This window comes from Crocuta crocuta, unplaced genomic scaffold (assembly GCF_008692635.1).
Source record: "Crocuta crocuta isolate KB4526 unplaced genomic scaffold, BGI_CrCroc_1.0 scaffold219, whole genome shotgun sequence".
In the NCBI taxonomy this organism is placed as follows: domain Eukaryota; kingdom Metazoa; phylum Chordata; class Mammalia; order Carnivora; family Hyaenidae; genus Crocuta; species Crocuta crocuta.
Window position 1 is genome coordinate 376,278 of NW_027551572.1, and position 19,028 is coordinate 395,305.

At 42.0% G+C, this 19,028-nt stretch overlaps 1 protein-coding gene across 1 annotated transcript in view; it reads left to right on the forward strand.

Moving 5' to 3' along the window:
• CSRNP3 (cysteine and serine rich nuclear protein 3) overlaps window positions 1-4,977 on the forward strand; it is a 178,585-nt gene extending 173,608 nt beyond the window's left edge. Inside the window, 3 exon segments of the mRNA XM_077751206.1 lie at window positions 1,101-1,397; window positions 3,923-4,070; window positions 4,073-4,977. Coding sequence (XP_077607332.1) covers window positions 1,101-1,397; window positions 3,923-4,070; window positions 4,073-4,893 — 1,266 coding nt within the window. The 3' untranslated portion in view covers window positions 4,894-4,977.
• The last annotated feature ends 14,051 nt before the right edge of the window (window positions 4,978-19,028 follow it).

Genomic DNA, 19,028 nt, shown 5'->3' on the forward strand with positions numbered 1-19,028 from the left:
CTTGCTCCTATTCAGAGAAACTGTCTCTTTCTAAATGTTTTTTTATGAAGGAAACAATGTGCTGATATAACGTAAGAAGTGAAATACTGACTCAGGGTTTACTGATGGATGAAGTTCATTTAGGAAGGACATATAAATAGAAACAGAGTAGTTACGGGTATAGGAGCCACAGCTGTCCGCATGAGCTATGATGCAGAAGGCATTGCTTTGGGCACAGGTTCACATGAACCCCTTTGAGGGCCCAAGTTTATTGTTCCAGTTGCCCGTTGGCAAGAGGCTGCCGGCACTGCCCTCTGCTCCTTGTCTTTTTGATAGCATGCTGACCTGACTGATGACTTCATATCAAGCCCTCATTCTTGGAATGTTCTACAGAGCGATCACGTTTGGAATCCCAATAGCACAGTGCAGCATAATGTTATTTCCTAGGTCACGGTTTTGCTGGCACCCAAAAGACAGAGTCATTATTTCAAGGACATGTTTGTTGATTTAGGTGGCAGCGGCTTCCACTAAGATGCTATCACCTCTGAACGCATTTATTCCACCATCAGAGCTGCCCATCACGCACTGAGTCTAAAGATAGCTTTCACCGATGGGCCTCTGTAACCTTTGGTCTTTTTCACATGGCACCGGCTAAAAACTCTAACAACTACAGCTCCTTACATTAGGAGGTTAAGAGTTCCAATTAAGTCTTCTGTTACCAGTACATTTTAAAAGTCTATCATTTGGCTGTCTTCCTTTTTCTTTCCTGTGACTTCTCTAAAGAGAAAAATTAAAGGGAAATAATACGACTCACAAAGACTTATGGATTATGGGGACATGATGTTTTATAATAGTTTTATTCTGGGGGCACCTGGGTGGCTCATTAGGTTAAGCATCTGACTTTGGCTCAGGTCATGATCTCACGGTTTGTGGGTTTGAACCCCGCATCGGGCTCTGTGCTGACAGCTCAGAGCTTGGAGCCTGTTTCTGATTCTGTGTCTCTCTCTCAAAAATAAATAAACATGAAAAAAAAAATAGAATAGTTTTATTCTTATCAAGTGTAAAAGTAGGGAGTCGAGCCCCTGCCAATGCTGAATCTCTTTGCTACTTTGTATTTCTAGATGACCAAGAATGGCACAGTGGAATCTGAAGAAGCCAGCACTCTTACAGTGGATGACATTTCTGACGATGATATTGATTTAGACAACACGGAGGTAGACGAGTACTTCTTTCTACAACCCTTGCCAACAAAAAAACGGAGAGCACTGCTGCGGGCCTCTGGGGTGAAAAAGATTGATGTGGAAGAGAAGCATGAGCTGCGCGCCATCCGCCTATCGAGAGAGGACTGTGGCTGTGACTGCCGAGTGTTCTGTGATCCAGAAACGTGTACCTGCAGCCTGGCAGGCATTAAGTGCCAGGTAAGGGCTTGGATTTCAAGGACTCCAAAGAGGAGACATTATACACCACCCGCCATGTGACATCATGAAGTTTCTCACATACAGAAAAAACTTTGGAGCAAGGCAGTCATATGGTTCAAGAGAGCAATACTAATTCAAGGACATTTATGGGTATACATAAGATGCTGACACATACAAACTACAGTGTGAGATCGACTGTAGCTAAGTCTATCTGAATTATTTCCTCCTGGATTCATTTACTGCACTAAGCTTATTGTGGGTTTTCGCAAGTACTCAGAGAGATCATGACATCTCTGACATTTGAGTTTGTATTTTCTGATCCATCTATGGGGTATAAAAAGATGATAGGTGAGCAGTGGCATACATTGGTGGAAAAATACAAGACTAAGACTTAAGAAAACCGAGTTCTACTCCTGGCTCCGCTTTTCACCAGCTTTATGAAACTGGCGAAGTCAGGTAAACTTTCTGGGCTCGGTTTCCTCGTCTCAAAAGTGAAAGGGCTGGACTAGACCAGAGGTTAGCAAACTATAGTTCACAGGCCTAATCTGGCCTGCCACACCTGCTTGTGTAAGTAACATTTCAGTGAAGCCTGGCCATTTTGTGTTTCTTTGTTTATTTGTTTTGGTGTTGTCCATGACTGCTTTCATGCTTTTAGAGCAGCAGCGAATAGCTGACAGAGACATTGTACAGTCCACAAAGCCTAAGATATTTAATCTCTGGCCCTTTGTTTAAAAAAGGAGAGGAGAGGGGAGAGAGAGAGAGAGAGAGAGAGGAAGGAAGGAAGGAGGGAGGGAGGGAGAGAGGAAGGAGGGAGGGAGGGAGGGAGGAGGGAAGAAGGAAGAGAAGAAAGAGAAGAGGAGGGGAGGGGAGAGGAGAGAAGAGAAGAGAAGTTTACCAGTCCCTGGACTAGGTTTTCAAGTCCCCATACATCTATATCATCGATGCCCCATAATTAGGTGTCTTTATTTTATGCGGAAACTTGGCGTTTTGGATCAGGACAGCCACTCTCGCAGGCAAAAAGAGAGGAGTCGTCATCAGCTAAACAGTTGTTTGGGGTGGATTCATAGAAAAGAAATCCATGGATTTCATAGAAATCCATGATTTCATAGAAATCCATGATTTCATAGAAAAGAAAACCCACAAGAAAGGCCCGTGGGGCGCCTTCTCTTCCACATATAAACAGCTATAGAGTCTGGCTCTGACCTCTGCCGCTCGTTTTTCCTGAGTCCAGGACGGCCGTGCAGGAGTCTGCCTTCTCCTCTGCAGTAAAGGAGATGCCCGGCCTCTGGAGAAGGGGCAAGCAGGGCCAGTTCTTTCTGGGTGCCTGTGCTCCGATCTGCATACCAGTTCATTGGCAAAACCTGTTAGCGAATTAGCGAATATCTTGGGAGTGCCCTTGGATTGCTGAGAATTCCGCCTATCACTTAAGTGACGAGTTTGGTCCAGTGACACTCGCTGAACTCAAAACACTCCAGCGACAGGGTCCAATCTCTCTAATTCTGGGATATTGATTACCTGGACATCCCTTTCCCTCAAGAAGCTTATAGTCTACCGGAGTGGGGAAGGGCAGAGGAGAGCCAGGACCTAAGTGCATGGGGCCACTAGTCAGAGTGATAAATGTGTGTACCTGTCACAGCCCCGCAGTCTACATGCGTGCACTGTGTACCAGGGATCCAAACAAACGAGAAGAAAAAACAAGGAAAACGAATTCTCAGGCTGCATGATACTAAGTGGTGTCAGTCTGGACGGCTCTGGCACACACAAAAAAGTGCATTTTATAATAAGCAAAAAAGAGGAGGGTGGCAAGTATGGAAAATGTCATATCATTAGATTAAAGACAGCAAGTAGGGATGAGTGCGGGAAGTTCGAGTAGCTTAAACTGCGCGTGTGAGCCGGCGGGTGGTAGACGTGAGGGGAGCTTGGGGAAAGGATAGACTTTGAAGAACTAGGAGCAAAAATAGAATCAAGAGAAGGGAGGGGAGGGCAGAATGCAGAAGAGAAGAGAGCGTGGCTCGAGTCGATGAACCGAAACTCCACACTTAAGCAGCCATAACACATTCGTATTTTGAATCTAGGTTTTAAAGCTGTAGGTTGGGGCGCCTGGGTGGCTTAGTCGGTTAAGCGTCCGACTTTCGCTTAGGTCATGATCTCGCGGTTCGTGGGTTCGAGCCCCGCGTCGGGCTCTGTGCTGACTGCCAGCTCAGAGCCTGGAGCCTGTTTCAGTCTGTGACTCCCTCTCTCTCTGACCCTCCCCTGCTCACGCTGCCTCTCTCTGCCTAGAAATAAATAAAACATTAAAAAATTTAAAATAAATAAATAAATAAAAATAAAGCTGTAGGTTAAGCGTCACGTTTGAAGTCTCCGCTTCCCCTTTGCAGGGCCTCTTTGCAGCTCGACTGTCATGACAAATGACACGTGGGACTGGGCAACCCCAGATGCGAAGGGGTTGTCGCCCAGAGGTGCCGGGCTGTTACTTACTGGGTTTGCCGGAGTCCCGCGGGCTAACCTGTGCTCTTCCTTCCAAGGTGGATCGAATGTCTTTCCCGTGTGGCTGCACTAAAGAAGGATGTAGTAACACAGCAGGGAGAATCGAATTTAATCCTATCCGCGTCCGGACTCACTTTTTGCACACCATAATGAAACTCGAACTGGAGAAAAGCCAGGAGAAGCAGACGCNAACTTCGAGATCGACGCGGAGCCGCAGGCCGCCGTGCTGCACCTGCAGTCGGCCGAGGAGCTGGACTGCCCGGGGGACGACGACGACGACGACGACGACGACGGCAGCAGCTTCTGCAGCGGCGCCACCGACTCCAGCACGCAGAGCCTGGCGCCCAGCGAGTCCGACGACGACGACGACGACGACGACGAGGAAGAGGAGGAGGAGGAGGACGACGACGACGACAAAGGGGACGGCTTCGTGGAAGGCTTGGGGACCCACGCGGAGGTCGTGCCGCTGCCCTCCGTCCTCTGCTACTCCGACGGCAGCGCCGTCCACGAGGGCCACGCGAAGAGCGCCTCCTTCTACGCCAACTCTCCGACGCTGTACTACCAAATAGACAGCCACCTGCCGGGAGCGCCGACCCCGGTGTCTGACGGCTACGCCGAGAGAGACGCCGTGAAGGGCGCCGCCCTGTCGCTGGTGCCTTACACCATGACCCCGGAGCAGTTCGCCGACTACGCCAGGCAGGCGGAGGAGGCCTACGGCGCGGCCCCCTACCCCGCCGCCAGCCCGTCGGTCATCGTGTGCTGCTCGTCCGCCGACGGCGACGGCGGCGCGCCCTGCCCTGGCCTCTGCCCGGAGCCCAGGTCCGGCCATGCGCAGGTGGACTTCCACTCCTACTTGAAAGGCCCCTCCCAGGAAGGCTTTGTGTCTACACTGAATGGGGACGGTCACATTGCCGAGCACCCCGCGGAAAGTGCTTTGAGCCTGGCGGAGAAGAGCAGATTGCATGACGAGTGCATCAAATCCCCCGTGGTCGAGACCGTCCCCGTCTAGTAGCGCCCAGGACTCTAGGACCCGCCCCTCGTCCCCTCTTGAGAAGCACTGTCGTTAATCGGCTTTCCTGGGGCCCCTGGTTGTTTCAACGCAGGACCAAGAAAACCTGGACTGTGGTGAATCTTCCAGACTGTATTTTGCTTTCTCCTTTTACAGCTACACGACTGTGGCGTTGCACAAATACAGTCTCTATGAGGATTTTAAAAGATTTCGGACTGTTTTGATAGAAAATGCTAATTTAAAAAAAAAAAAAAAGCGTAGCTCACAGTTGCCTACCTGTCAAACTGTGTGAAACCTGCCAAGCTGTGTCGATCAGAGCTCCAAGTTTTGGACTCTCGGGCCTGTGCAAGATTGTTAGCTAAGACTGGGAAATAATAAGATTTAGAGTCCTAATTTTCGATAAATCTGAAGATGACGGTGACTTTTTAATGTAAAAGTAATTATTGTAAGACAGAGATTTACTCGTTCCATGTGTATTTTATTTACGGTAGCTAGAAGTCATGTTTTGATGAAAATGAGCAGCAGCATGTTCTTTTAAGCTGAAGATACATAGTTAGTTCCACCGAGCATGCCCACATGGATTGCATCTGGAATCCATTCACGTTTTTATGATCATGACTGATCAGATTTGCAAATACTTTCTTAAGGGTGAAATAGGCCTATTTTTGCTATTTTGGACAAATAAATGAGTCTATATGTGCAGGTCCTTACACAGTTTTCTCTAAAGTTAAGAGTTAGGACAATCCTCTGGTGAGGGTCTAGTTCACTGCCCTCCCTCAGTTGACTCCAGAGATGGAGGTAGAAGGAATTGCCTTTCTTTTTTAAACAGCATCATCTTGGTTCTTAGCTTGGACACAGCACCTTTAAACTCTACTCCCCTACATCAAAATGCACTTTAGTGCCCCTTCATGGTACCTTGTGAGAGGTGGGGACTGAGAACTCTTTGAGATGAAAAATTTTAAAAAAATTTTTTAATCTGTAACTATTATAAGGTTCATAGAAATAATATAGAGGAATCATCCAATGGTAACTTTATGAAGGGAAAATGACCTATTTTCCTTCGCCACTCTGAAGACCAAACTCGGTAAAAGCAGAGGAGGCAGAGGAAACATGGAAGAGACACATCCTCAGCAACCAGCCTTTTCTACAGCATGATCAATCCGTCTCTACAAAATGAGTATGTAAGGAGATTTCCTTTTAGTGACTAGCCGATCGAAAGGGGTGGGGGGGGGCCTCTACCCAAATACTCAACTAGGCCTTACTTTTCCGAAGCATTTTGATTTCTCTTGCCTGGGACAATTAGCAGAACAGTCCAGAATGCATTGAATACTTTCTAATTACCTCACGTTCTCTTATTAAAGGGGACAGATCGACATAAAACATGCACTCCCCACCTTTAGATTATCTGCACTTGGTTCGTCGGAGGACTTCTAAGATCCCGTTTTCCTGTACATTGATTTAGGTAACTAAATAGTGTGTTCTACCATTTGTTTTTCCCACTGCAGTATGACTATTTTTTGACCTTCTGTTGTTACACCATTTCACAGATGCCTCTTGGCAATGTGGACATGCCTTGCTATTCAGTGACTGCATCGCTAATTTTTATGTCTTATAGACTTAGATGTTTAGAAATATGGATATAAATATATTGTAGATCTTGATTCCTTAAAAAATACTATTTTATTTAATTGAACTTAAAAGTGTTTGATCCAGAGAAAGTCCTCCAATGGAAAGGTTCCTACTAAAACTTGATTTGGGGAAAACATGTTGACTTGGCAGCTCTTCCGCTGTGCAGTTGGCTCCTGCCCTCTCTCGCCCCCACCACAGGGCCAAATTTATAACCATGAAGAGTCACATTAAAGGAACTTTGGGTTTGTTCTTCAGAAGTAACGGTAATGAGAGCTGGAATTTTCCTTTTGAATGATAAGCCCTTTGGGCTAATCAGATTGAGGGTTAGCCCAAATCTCGGTCATCTATCTCATGTTGTCTACAAAGTTACACTTTTTAGTGCTTGATTTCCAAACCTGTTTCCTTTACCAACTCAATCTAAAGAGCACCAGCCCAAAGAAAAATGACAAAAGGCTATTGTTCTTCATTTAGGCATGTGAAAAAAAAATCACACGTGCCATATTTGCTGGGCCCTACAAGCCCTTGAAGTATTTACCCATGAAACAGTCAGCTTATTCTTGGAACGCAGACTGTGGCAGAATGGGGGGGAAACGTGACTCTGGGTGGGGCAAAGGCGAAGGGTAGAATGCAATCCAGTTTCTGAAAGGATATATATTTAATTTAGTTCAGCTATATATTCACAGGAAGGTCGACGCCTACTTGTTTATGTTTGGCTAGGTCTGTTTTGTAGCTCCATTTCCAAAAGGATGTTTAACCTTGAAACGGGCAAATAAAGAAATCAGAGCTTTCTCCCTTTTTTTCCAATTGGGGTTGAAAGTCACTGTGCTCAGAGGGGTTAACCTTCCAAGCATGAGTTCCATTCCAAATTTACATATGTGTATAACTTAACCCCTAAACATCTCCCACAAACTACATACACAAATTATCTACTAAAACACTCCCGTGTAACACAAACACACGCACACGCATGCACACACACACGATGTATATCACACATTGGAATGAGATTTTAGGCACGGTCGATAATGAATACAGTATGTTTTCCCCACCCTAGAATCTGATTGGGTTTTATGCTCTAAAAATAAGGTCTAGGAAAGAGGATGATTTGTAAAGCTGTAGTTTGAAACTGTTGGGTCAAAGTTGCATATAATACTAATGATGGAATCGGTTCATTGTTACTTCCTTTCCCAGAAAAGCTGAGAGAGCACAGTGTTCCATCTGACTTTTATTTTTCCATTAATAGCCCTTCTATTCAACAAAAACTGCCCACATGCCAGGAGAGCGCTACCGTTTTTTCTAAGCTTTTTAAAATGGGGATCAAGCTAGATGCAGCCGGTTGGGATACTTAAGATCTTTATACTAAAACACAATGACACCTGACCTTCAGCTGTTGTATTCGCCCCGTAGTTTGTCTAACCAAATTATTGTCTTTTTTTGACACACAGCTTTTTAGTTGTTCCCTGCCAATGGCTTTGGTCCCTGTTGTTTTAGCACCAGCCCTATACTTTTTATTAGGGCTTATTCCCAGTTATAATTCTGGCCAGACTGATTTGCAAATCAAGTGGCTGGAGCAGCTTGCATTTCCTTTGTCATTCTAGGTTTCCTTGGGGAAAAAGAAGTCAATGAAAGAGATTTACCTCAATTCCCCACCCCCATCTCTTAATCCTTGATTATTAAGATATAAGTAAAATTTGTTCGATTCATGCCTTTTGTTAATTGAAGACTAATTTAGACACTAGTCTTTTCTTTGTGATAAAACTATATTTTCCCAGTGTTCCAGCAACATATAAAATGTGAAATTAATATTTATTAGAGTCATAAAATCTTCACAATCATATATGGCCCAGCAACAACCCCCACCCCCCAAAAAACATGAATTATAGAACCAGTGGCCACAAAATAATCAAGAAGCAAAGAGATTATACGCGGTTCTTTATATTTTTGCACTCTGACAGATGACTTGCAGGCAACATTCTGGTTTGGTTATCACTAAACAGGAAAATGCATCATGATTTATTTCCTATAAGTTTGATACATCATTGGCTCTTTGATTAAACTTCTGATATTCTACAAATTTATAATCCTTTGGTCTTAATATTTAGAATTTACTAAGTATCAACTCTGTCTTTCAACAAATATTTATAGAACACTGACAGAGGAAGTGCTCTAAGTGGTAAAAACAGGAGGTAAAACAGTACACATTCTAAGAGATTATGATGATGAAGAGGAGTGGCATGAAATAACCAAACCTCACTGTAATTCTTTTAACGTGTGATTTTCTAATGCGATCTTAGAAAAAGGGACATGAATCCTCGTCTAATGGTATGCAAACTGTAACTAAAAGGATACTTCTTTCTCCTAAATTAATGGAACTCACTGGATGATCTTTTTTCCTCTCCCCCTATCCAAAATTTCTGAATTAAATCGATTCAGCTAGAAGAACTGAATCGAATGGAAAAGAGATTTCCAGCTAACTGCTTCTTCAGTGTTAGATCTATATTAGTGATGCTAAATTTATACCAGCAAACTCTTACCAGACAGTTTCAAGAGTTGGTTGACTCATACATAAACCAGGAAACATTTCAGGAAAACTTTGAGACAATGATGTAGAACACAATCACTTTTACTTCTATTTATATACAGCCTAAAAATTTAGCAAAACCATAGTTCCAAATTCCAAAGGCATCGCCTTGTAGCCTGTAGACAAAAGAGGTCATTCAACCTACCTCATTTGTCGCTGAGGTTAGAAAACCATCGATAGGAGGTGGAAAATGGAATTCAGACAGAGACTGCTTTTTTGAAAGGTACCATGAAACCGTCCATTTCTCCAAATATGACTTAATCATTCTCTTTAAAAATGACATCTGCTCCTTATTCTCTCAAAGAAGAGTCATTACTGTAGTCAGTGTATAAAATACCAACCTTAATAGGGAAGTACCTTCTTGCTCTCAAAGGCAAGACTTGGCTGTAATTTGAAACCAGAGCTATCTATGTATTCTTACCGCAACCAACACGGAAAGTTTAAAGCCTTAATCACTCTTAGTTCTAACACAAATTCGCAACCTCTGATTACATTATTCTTTCTGAGACCTGCTAACTTGTGCTCAAGTAACTTAAATGCCTAAGCCGAATACCACAGCTTTGCACAGATACCACCGCTCAACAGATGTTTTCTGTAGCATTCAACCATTTAATTGACTTAATTTAATGGAATATCAGCAATTTAAAAACCCACTAAAATGATGAAAGTGTCAGGGTGGGGTGCGGATGGAATATAAGTGTCGTAAGTGGTAGTGTCTCCCAGGAACCATAAAGTTTCAGCAAAGCTGAACAGCTAGAATTTTAACCAGAGAAACTAGATTCACAAATGGCAGCCTGAAAACTAGAAGGGACAGTGACAGTGTGGAAACTCAGAGCCCAGTTGGTGTTCATGTGGGCTGCCCATCATCCACATGGATTATGTCTTACTATCTAAAAATCATTTGATGCTTCCTTTAAAAAAATAGAAACACCGAGCTATAATATGCTAAAGAAACTATTTTTAAGATTTAGACACATTTTATATTAAAATGACTGACAGACTCTTGTCAAAAGTGATGAATATGGAAATAAAAGAGCTCTTTAATATTTTACCTGTCAAATCTGCATATTTAATGTGACTTTTTAAAATAGTCACTCCTAGGTTTCACTTCAGCTTCTCTCAGCTTTCATACTAGACTGTGAGACCCCCCCTCCAACCAACCAGTGCAGGGGGGACAGGGGGCTCATTTGTTTTCTTTCTTATCAGAAATTCAAATTCAAAAGCTGGCATGACCTGGGTTTTACCTGGTGAGTGGTCTTGGGGTTAGTCTAACTTTATGCTGCCTGACAGTGGTAATTTAGACAGAATAATTGGAAGCAGGAAGGTGAATACGATCAGACTAAAACAGTTCACTCTTTATATGCAATGTCTATAATCTAATTAACATATAGCCTGGAATTATAGTAAATACAGGTACATGTTACCTTCATGGAAAATGAAGGAATAAACTTAAGTCATATTGTTGACTACTTTCTTTCACTTGTGATAAATATATACAGGGTAATTGTTTCTTCTTTGATACTTTATACTTGCTTATAATGCAAGAAAAGCCAACTCTTATGTGTCATTTTATTTTACCTCGTAAGTTTCTGGCAGAACTACAGCTTCAAAAGACTATGATACAATTTATTTTGGACAATATTTGCATTGAATGTGCTAATGATGTCATTCCTTGCTTTGCATTACTCATTACCATGGTGATAATCAAATCAGTTCAATAACTCTCATTTTAGTGACATGTCTGAAGCCATTTAAATACTTTAAGACAATGTAGATTGATTTGAAGGATTTAGGAAAAGACAAATTTATGATAGAAATTTGCCTTGCCTTTGTCTAAATGAATTTATGTGACCCAACTGAATGGTTCTAGTTGCAATTTTAGAATAACTTTTTTGTTAGGTATCCCTTTCCTTCTGCTTTTGGCTTTCTCCTAATATTTTTATCTGGTTCAGGAGAATCTTAAAAGTTATTAATCAATGAGTATTTGGAGGGAAAGTGGTTTAAGAAATATCTCTTTAAAAATTACCCGGGAGCTTCTGTCACCAGAGATGCTTGTCAAGTCTTACTGCCATGCTAGGTAAGACCACAAACACCCTTGTCAGGGATGTGGCCTCCGATATGTCTTTGCTGTCATGTCTACATGGGAAATCTATTAAAAACTAGATAAAATGTTTTAACTTTCACATAATGTATCCAATTTTGTTTTGCATCTCCTTTTTATGTGGGTCACCAAGCTTTTCTTCTTAGCTGTAAAGAAAGCCACCCATCTTTTTAAAAAATGTGAAGATCTATATACAATTTTGAAATTTTATTTATAATATAAAAGAAAAAGAAAGGATGAAATAAAATCAAAATCTGAATTCCCCTAAAGCGGGAATTGCCTGAGGTTATTATTTTTTTACTTAAGTGTTGATCCTTGGGTGCTTTAATGATACCCAAATAATATCTGAACTTGATAGACTTTACATTTCAGTTATTGGCACAGTGAATTCTTTTGTACCGTAATCAAATAGCATCCACTGCCAAAGGTTATGGTCTGAATCTTGATTTGTTAGGCACTAGTCATGCCAAATGGGTATCTTAGACTAGTTTAATCTTTTAAAGGATACTCACAATGGCCAACTGTGTCTGAATAATGAAAAGTTTGATATTCTTGTGTATTCTTCAAATTTTATAGTCCTGAGATGAGAAGAGATCTCCTGAGGTCATCTAGGCTCATCCATCTCCCCCCAGGGAGGACTGTCATTCAGGCATGCCCAACAGGAGAGATACCCATCTATTCTTAACGTCTCTAGGGAAAGTGGTTTCCTTGGCAACACAATCCAGTTCTCTTAGGTTTTTCTCACAATAAGAAAATATCTTGCCCAGTCTTTGTGGGCTAGGCACCTGGCAACAGTTGTGGTGATTTGGGCCATTGTACTGGCAGACTCAAAGGACGTTGGGTTTCCCCTTACTTTATTGATGATTGTATTTGATGGCTCCATAAGTCTCCTAAGAAATCAGAGTGTTAAAAAACACAGATGTGAGTATTGAGACAATGCTCAATGACACAACCTGCTTCCAACAAACATGACACAAATTGCTTTTATTTTTATTTTTTTGTCTGTGTTCACCATTGCTGTAATGTCAGGAGGTAACGTCCAGAAAAGTGACTGTTTCATATCCCCAGTGACAGACCTCAGAGTTAGGACCAAATGACTTGACTTACTTAATTTTCTGAGAAGTTACAATTGCGTAAGTGAGCATTTTCTGCCTTCTTGCTTCTAAATAGATACCTTCTTGTTAATCTTTCTTTACCCTAAAATGACAAATGAGAATCTCAAGCTTTTCCACTCCTGGGGAAGATGTGACTAGTTTTGGAGAGTCTGCTGTGGAATAAAATGACTCCAGAGAATTACTCAGCCACCATTTGATCCCAGCCTTTGCCCCTCTGTGATTTAAACAATGGCTGCCTGCCTTCTCAGGGATCAGCAGAATTCTGATGTAAAAATGTGTCACCTTGACAAGGCCTGAAATCGAAGGGAGGAGTCTGGGACAAGGGTGATTTTTTTTGTTCCCCCTGATTACATCACTTGACCCAAGCACCCAAGCACTGCAGCTTTCAGAGCATCTTCCGTTTGCTAAGAGTTGTTTCCAACTCAGAGTCAGAACTAACTGGATAATGAGGAGCACTCCCGAAACCAATGTTTCCTTTCTCCATGGGGCTTTTTTCAATCCAGGTAACAGCCGCGTATCTCCCCAACTCGGATGCTCTTGTGAAATGACAGCCACATCAGTGTGGTCGTCCCCCACAAATAATACTAGGGGAAATAACCCTTTTTGCTTTAAAAAAAAAAAAAAAGCTATAGAATGTTTATGTAAAGAATGTTGAATAATTTGGCCCATGTTTTAATTGATTCTAGACACCTCTATGGAACTAAGTCTGAGGCGTAGTTTGTGAAACATGTTTCAAAAGTGTTTGATGTAAAATAAATGCTAGACATTTACAGTACAGACATAGTTTAAAAAATTAAAAACCTGTAGATTACAACTCTGTTCCTAAGAACCTCAGCCTTGTGTCTTAGTAAAGTTGATCTGCTTTCATTTTAGTTTATTGCATTTCTGGTGTAATAGCCTCTTAAGATAGAACTATTAATACATATGTACTGGTTAATGCCTGTTAATGCAGAAATGGCACTTTGTTCTTTCAGTGTGTTTCCCTCAATGTCACAGGGTATATCAATTTGATAGGAAAAGGTCATTTGACATTGGTCAAAAATGCATCTTCCCCATTTAAAATATATATGTATAATTGGTTGCATAGACAAATGGCACCTTTTGCAGTGTCTTTATCTTGATCATAGTCATAGATGTCAACTGTGTCTCCACTTTCCAGCTGCCATAGAAATTCGGAACATTTGCAAATTCTGGTGAAATCGAGTGAGCTGAATGTAATGGTAGATCAAATAATCCAAAGGACTTGAGTGTTATCCTTCAGTCTGTGTTGAACCATTCGGACATTGGGAATGGTCTTTACACAAGGGAAGTCTTTTGAGAGTATTTTTGGTTTGGTTTGGTTTTCTGTTTGTTTTTTTGCTGACAAAAAACAATAATTTAAAAACTCAGTGAGATAAACTCACTGTAACATATTTTTTGACTTTGTGATTGGTTTTATCTTTTCAGCTGATTTCTGTTAGGACTTTTACCCAATTTCAGCAGTATTTCAATAGACATTGTATTACTGTTATGTTCAATTTAATCACTTAGAAAGGTTGAAAGGGAAGAGAATCAAACAACAGTTCATACATACAATCACTTTACACTAAAACGTCATATTGTGTGTCACACAGTTTCTAGATTGATTTCTCTTGTGTATAACATCAAAGATGCCAAAGGGTATATTAAATAAGCTACAATAATATTCAACAGAACTTAATCTGGACCTTATGTTGTAATAATTTATTCATATTAGATGTAGTCTTCTGTATTTATATTTTCAGTATTTATTATGAATGACATGGAAATTCGTGTATTTATTGTGGCTTTTTATTGCAGTGTGTATATATATATATATATATCACAAATAAGCATTTTTAAGTCTTATCCTTAAGTTTCTTTTATTAGTGGCACTTGTATTATGCTGTACTTTTTATTATATATTGTACAATATCTTGTCCATTTGTTTGCAGCAGAGTAAAACCGGTTTCTAAGTTGTATATACTGTTGCATTCTTTCATATTTCGTGTGAGTCCTTTGTTCTTACACACTGAGCTATCACAAAACACACAATACCTCCCTCTGTGTAACAGATACAGTCTTAAAGGTTGTGTGAAACCAGTTCCTGTGAAGGGCCTATTACCTTATCATCTCAAAGGCGTGTTGATTTTACTTAATTGATTCCTAAGTGGAGACACATAACATTTTTGTCCTCAACTATTCAACTTTTTCATCAAGTAATGATGTGTAAACAAATGAAATTTGGGAGGATATTTTGACAAAGACAAATCCAATCTCCTGTAGGCAGTATCCTGTAATATACCTGTTTAGTAGTATTTTTGTTCTGCTTTGCTTAAAGCAGAATCTGTCGGATTTGGTGTTTAGACTATTTGTGTACATGTAGGTGCATATAAATGCTACCTATTTGGTAATGCTGAATTAAGGTAACCTTTTCTTGGCAATAGAACAAAGAGAAAATGGATACTTCCATATCTATTGTATGCAAGTCACGGTCCTCAAACAACTTGTTTTCTTACTTCTGGACACTAGATTTATATTTTTGAAAGTGAAATAGGGGCGCCTGGGTGGCTTAGTCGGTTAAGCGTCCGACTTTCGCTTAGGTCATGATCTCGCGGTTCGTGGGTTCGAGCCCCGCGTCGGGCTCTGTGCTGACTGCCAGCTCAGAGCCTGGAGCCTGTTTCAGAGTCTGTCACTCCCTCTCTCTCTGACCCTCCCCTGCTCACGCTGTCTCTCTCTCCTAGAAAAAAAAAAAACACATTAAAAAAATTTTTTTTTTAAAAAGAAAGTGAAATAATAATATGTGACTGTATGAACATCGTACAAGCTCAAATTTGATCGTGTTGCTCCCTTACTTAAAGATCATCCTTAAAAAAAAAAAAAGATCATCCTTCCTCACTGCCAGCATGCGATGCTCCACAAGATCGCCTGAGATCTGGGCACAACAAATGTTTCCCACTCTTTTTGCTGATCTCTCTCTCTCTCTCTCTCTCTCTCTCTGTGTGTGTGTGTGTGTGTGTGTGTGTGTGTGTGTGTCTGTCGCTCTCTCTCTCTCTCTCTCTCATTTATTTTGAGAGAGAGAACAAAAAAAGAATACACAAGCAAGGGAGGGGCAGAGAGAGAGAAGAGAGAGAATCCTAAACAGGCTCTGCACTAACAGTGCGGGGCTTGAACTCATGAACCATGAGATCATGACCTGCGCCGAAACTGGGTTGGATGTTTAACGGACTGAGCCACCCAGGTCCCCTTATCAAACTCTCTATGCTTCTCAGCTCCTCCTCTGCCCACCAGACAGTCTGCGTAGACCTTGTCTGCTACTCTATTTTTCACTGCCTCTGTTCAGCACGCCCTTTTTGTCCAGAACATACACCCCTTTTTGTATGATTCTGAAACTGGATACCTGCTATTTTATACCCAATGCCTACATTTCAAGTCCCACCTCACTCACTCATTTATGTACTTACTCCCTCTACAGGACTCCCTGAGAACAGAAAATGTGTCTCTACTCTCCATATCTTTGGCTTTCAGTTTAGTGCCTGGAACATAATAGATACTTAAAATGTTTGCTGATATATTTGCAGTATAATAATGAAAGGTCCATTTATAAGAGTTCAGATGAGGGCAAGATGGCTGGCCAAAAAGGAAGGAGAAGGAGTTAGATTCAAGGGGAGGGAGGATTTCAGCTGGTAGGAGGCATTCCAGGTTCTACTTTATGGTTCAGTCTGAGTCAGGACCAAGTCACCCCTTTCTGTGCAGAGCAGAGGGACATTGCTAGGAACGGATGATCTACCTTTGGAACAAATGACCAGATAAGAATCAGTTCAGGTACTGCAAAGCTCTAAGGACCAGTCCAAAGAATGTGATTTGTGTTCTTAGTGAAATAAGAAAATCCAGGGGCACCTGGGTGGCTCAGTCGGTCAAGCTTCCGACTTCAGCTCAGGTCATGATCTCACGGTTCATGGGTTTGAGCCCCACGTTGGGCTCTGTGTTGACAGCTCGGAGCCTGGAGGCTGTTTCAGATTCTGTGTCTCCCTCTGACCCTCCCCTGCTCACACTGTCTGTCGCTCTCTCTCTCTCTCTCAGAAATAAATAAAACATTTTTAAAAATTAAAAAAAAAAAAGACAGAAAATCCTAACACATCATAGAACCAGAGTAGTTGCAGTACATAGTTGGCTTGGGAAGATGGGAATGCCAGAGTAAAAATCTCTGTAGCCATTGCAATTACTATTTTTCAAAAAATAATTGTTGAGGACGTACTCTGTCTAGAATACTGTACTAGAGAATGAGGGGGCAGTGGTGCACAAGACGGACAGGGACCCTCTAGACAAGCAAGGATAGAGATTTGGTGACTATGGCAAAGAAAAGTTATTTCAAGGCTTATTTAGGTGTGAGAGATTAAGAGTAACAACAAGATTTTGAGTTTAAATACTGTAGGTAGAGTAGGGGAAAGGATGTAAGAGCATAGACATATCATTAACAGAAGTTGGGGGGTTCCAAGAAAGGAGACGTGTTCATTTTGGACATTGAATTGATCCTGGAACACTTAGTCAACATAACAAATGACAGAAGGAAACAGGAGTCTAGAGCTTAAATAAAGATATAAGATTGGGGCGAATGAGTGTTTAGGCGAGAATACAGGTTTCCCCTGCTATCTGAAGGTAGAGCATCCCAGTGAAACCTTTAGTAAACTGGAATGGCAGGAAATGAAGAAGCAATTGCCATTTCATAAAATCAAATATCCTCTTCAGAGTTTTGTTGTTGTTGTTGTTGTTATCAAAACCAGATACAAGTATAGTCTTTCACATGAGGCGTCTGGGTGGCTCAGTCGGTTAAGTGTCTGACTTTGGCTCAGATCATGATCTCGCGGTTTGTGAGTTCAAGCCCTGTGTCAGGCTCTGTTCTGACAGCCTGGAGCCTGCTTCATATCCTGTGTCTCCCCCTCTCTCTGCCCCTTCCCTGCTCCGTCTCTGTCTCTCTCTGTCTCTCAATAGTAAATTTTAAAAAACTTTTTAAAGTATAGTCTTTCACAAAAATGACATAGAACTTTCAGAGAGCGGGGGAAAGCTGTACATATAGAGAAAAAAGAGTATGATGGAGAGGACAGAACATTTCAGAGGCTTGTGTACAGGCTGTGTTCTCCAGAAGTGGGTGCTGAGACGGAGCTTAGCAAGCCAGGTGTTGATTAGGGATCAATACTTGTGGAAGCTAGGGGCAGGAAGTAGATCAGGGAGAGGGAGAGATCAAGCTGTGACCCAACAAAGCCCCAGCCAGGCTCCCCCCACTGCATAAGTGGCTCTTATGGGCCTGGTGGGCTGAAAGCAACTTGGCCTTTACAGATAGCTACAATCAGTTGTTGGGTGTAGTCCACCCCCAGGAGGGAGTGCTCTCTACAGGACAGGAGCTCTCAGAAACTGGGAAAGTCCTTTCTTGAAGAGAAACCCTTGAAGTTGGCATCGCTCTGTGTCTTCCACATTCCACCCCTCAGATCCACTGTTTCATTTGAATTTCAGGGAGTAGGTCTTCCAGGATTCTGGAAAACGTAGAAGAGTTTGGTTAGTGGAATAAACTACAGCCCCTGCCACTCTAGTCGGTCTTAGAACCACAACTGATACTCATCATCTCCCTCTTTTACTATAAATTCTAATTCTCTTCAGCTTCAGCAGCTACTTCTGCTAGTCTCGGTGACTTACCTGGTGGTATGACCCAGGCCCAAGAGTCATCTCAGTAGTCATTCCTTCCTGTTCCCATCCTAGAATATCAGCTCCATCTCTGCCTGATGATCTAGGTCAGTTACCTCTTCCAAGATGGTGACTCTCCTCCCTGTCCAAAATCCCCAGGCAGCAACAGGAGCTTAAGAACTCTGGGAAACTTTAGCCCCCTGCTAAACGTGTGCCCTAAGAACAGGACTTTTAAATCCTATAGAACGATAGGGTAGGAAGCACAATTTTCCCCAGTGGGTCATAGTACATGGGTCCACTTCAGCTTTCACCCTGTGGAAGGAAGCTATGCCTTGGGATAAACTGAAGAGTTCCTTCTGTCGGTTGCCCATCTACTTTGTAGATACAGCAATTTCTATTTACTGTTTCCATAACTCTCTGTGGGTCATGATCCCTTGGCTGCCAGTCTAACTCTGCTGCTCATTATGATAATTGCACCCTCCTTGGCTTTAGCACGTATTTGTCACCTCCTATTGTCTATTGGTTTAGAGTTCTACCATCTGCATTGGCCTACTACTTTGGGTCAGGAAATGTCTGTGCTCCATACACCATCAGTAAAGGAATCTGCATTACCAACCAAGGGGCAAGGTGCAGCTCCAAAACTCCATCTTATTAACTGATTTTTTTTTGGACCGTTTCTGGTACCCGACGTCAGACTGAGTTTTCTAGAAGCTGACTCTAAAATGGAGATTGAAATGCAGGATATTCATTAGGTATGAACACCTGTGGAAGCAAGGAGAAAAAGCAATTGAACAGAGGGATAAGTTGAACTGTGATACAGGTCTGACAAAGCCTCAGCCCAACTCAAGGGGCTCCAGAGCTGATATACCTCACTGGATCTGTTCCCTATTGAGCCAAAAATGTCAGCTCTTTATGTCCCTGCCATGATCAGTCATTGGATGTGAGTACCTCAGGCGGGTCACGCTTTTGAAGAAGGGTCTCTCTGCAGCTGAGGTCATCCCCAAAAGAGAGAGGTAAGTCAGCCTTGATGTAA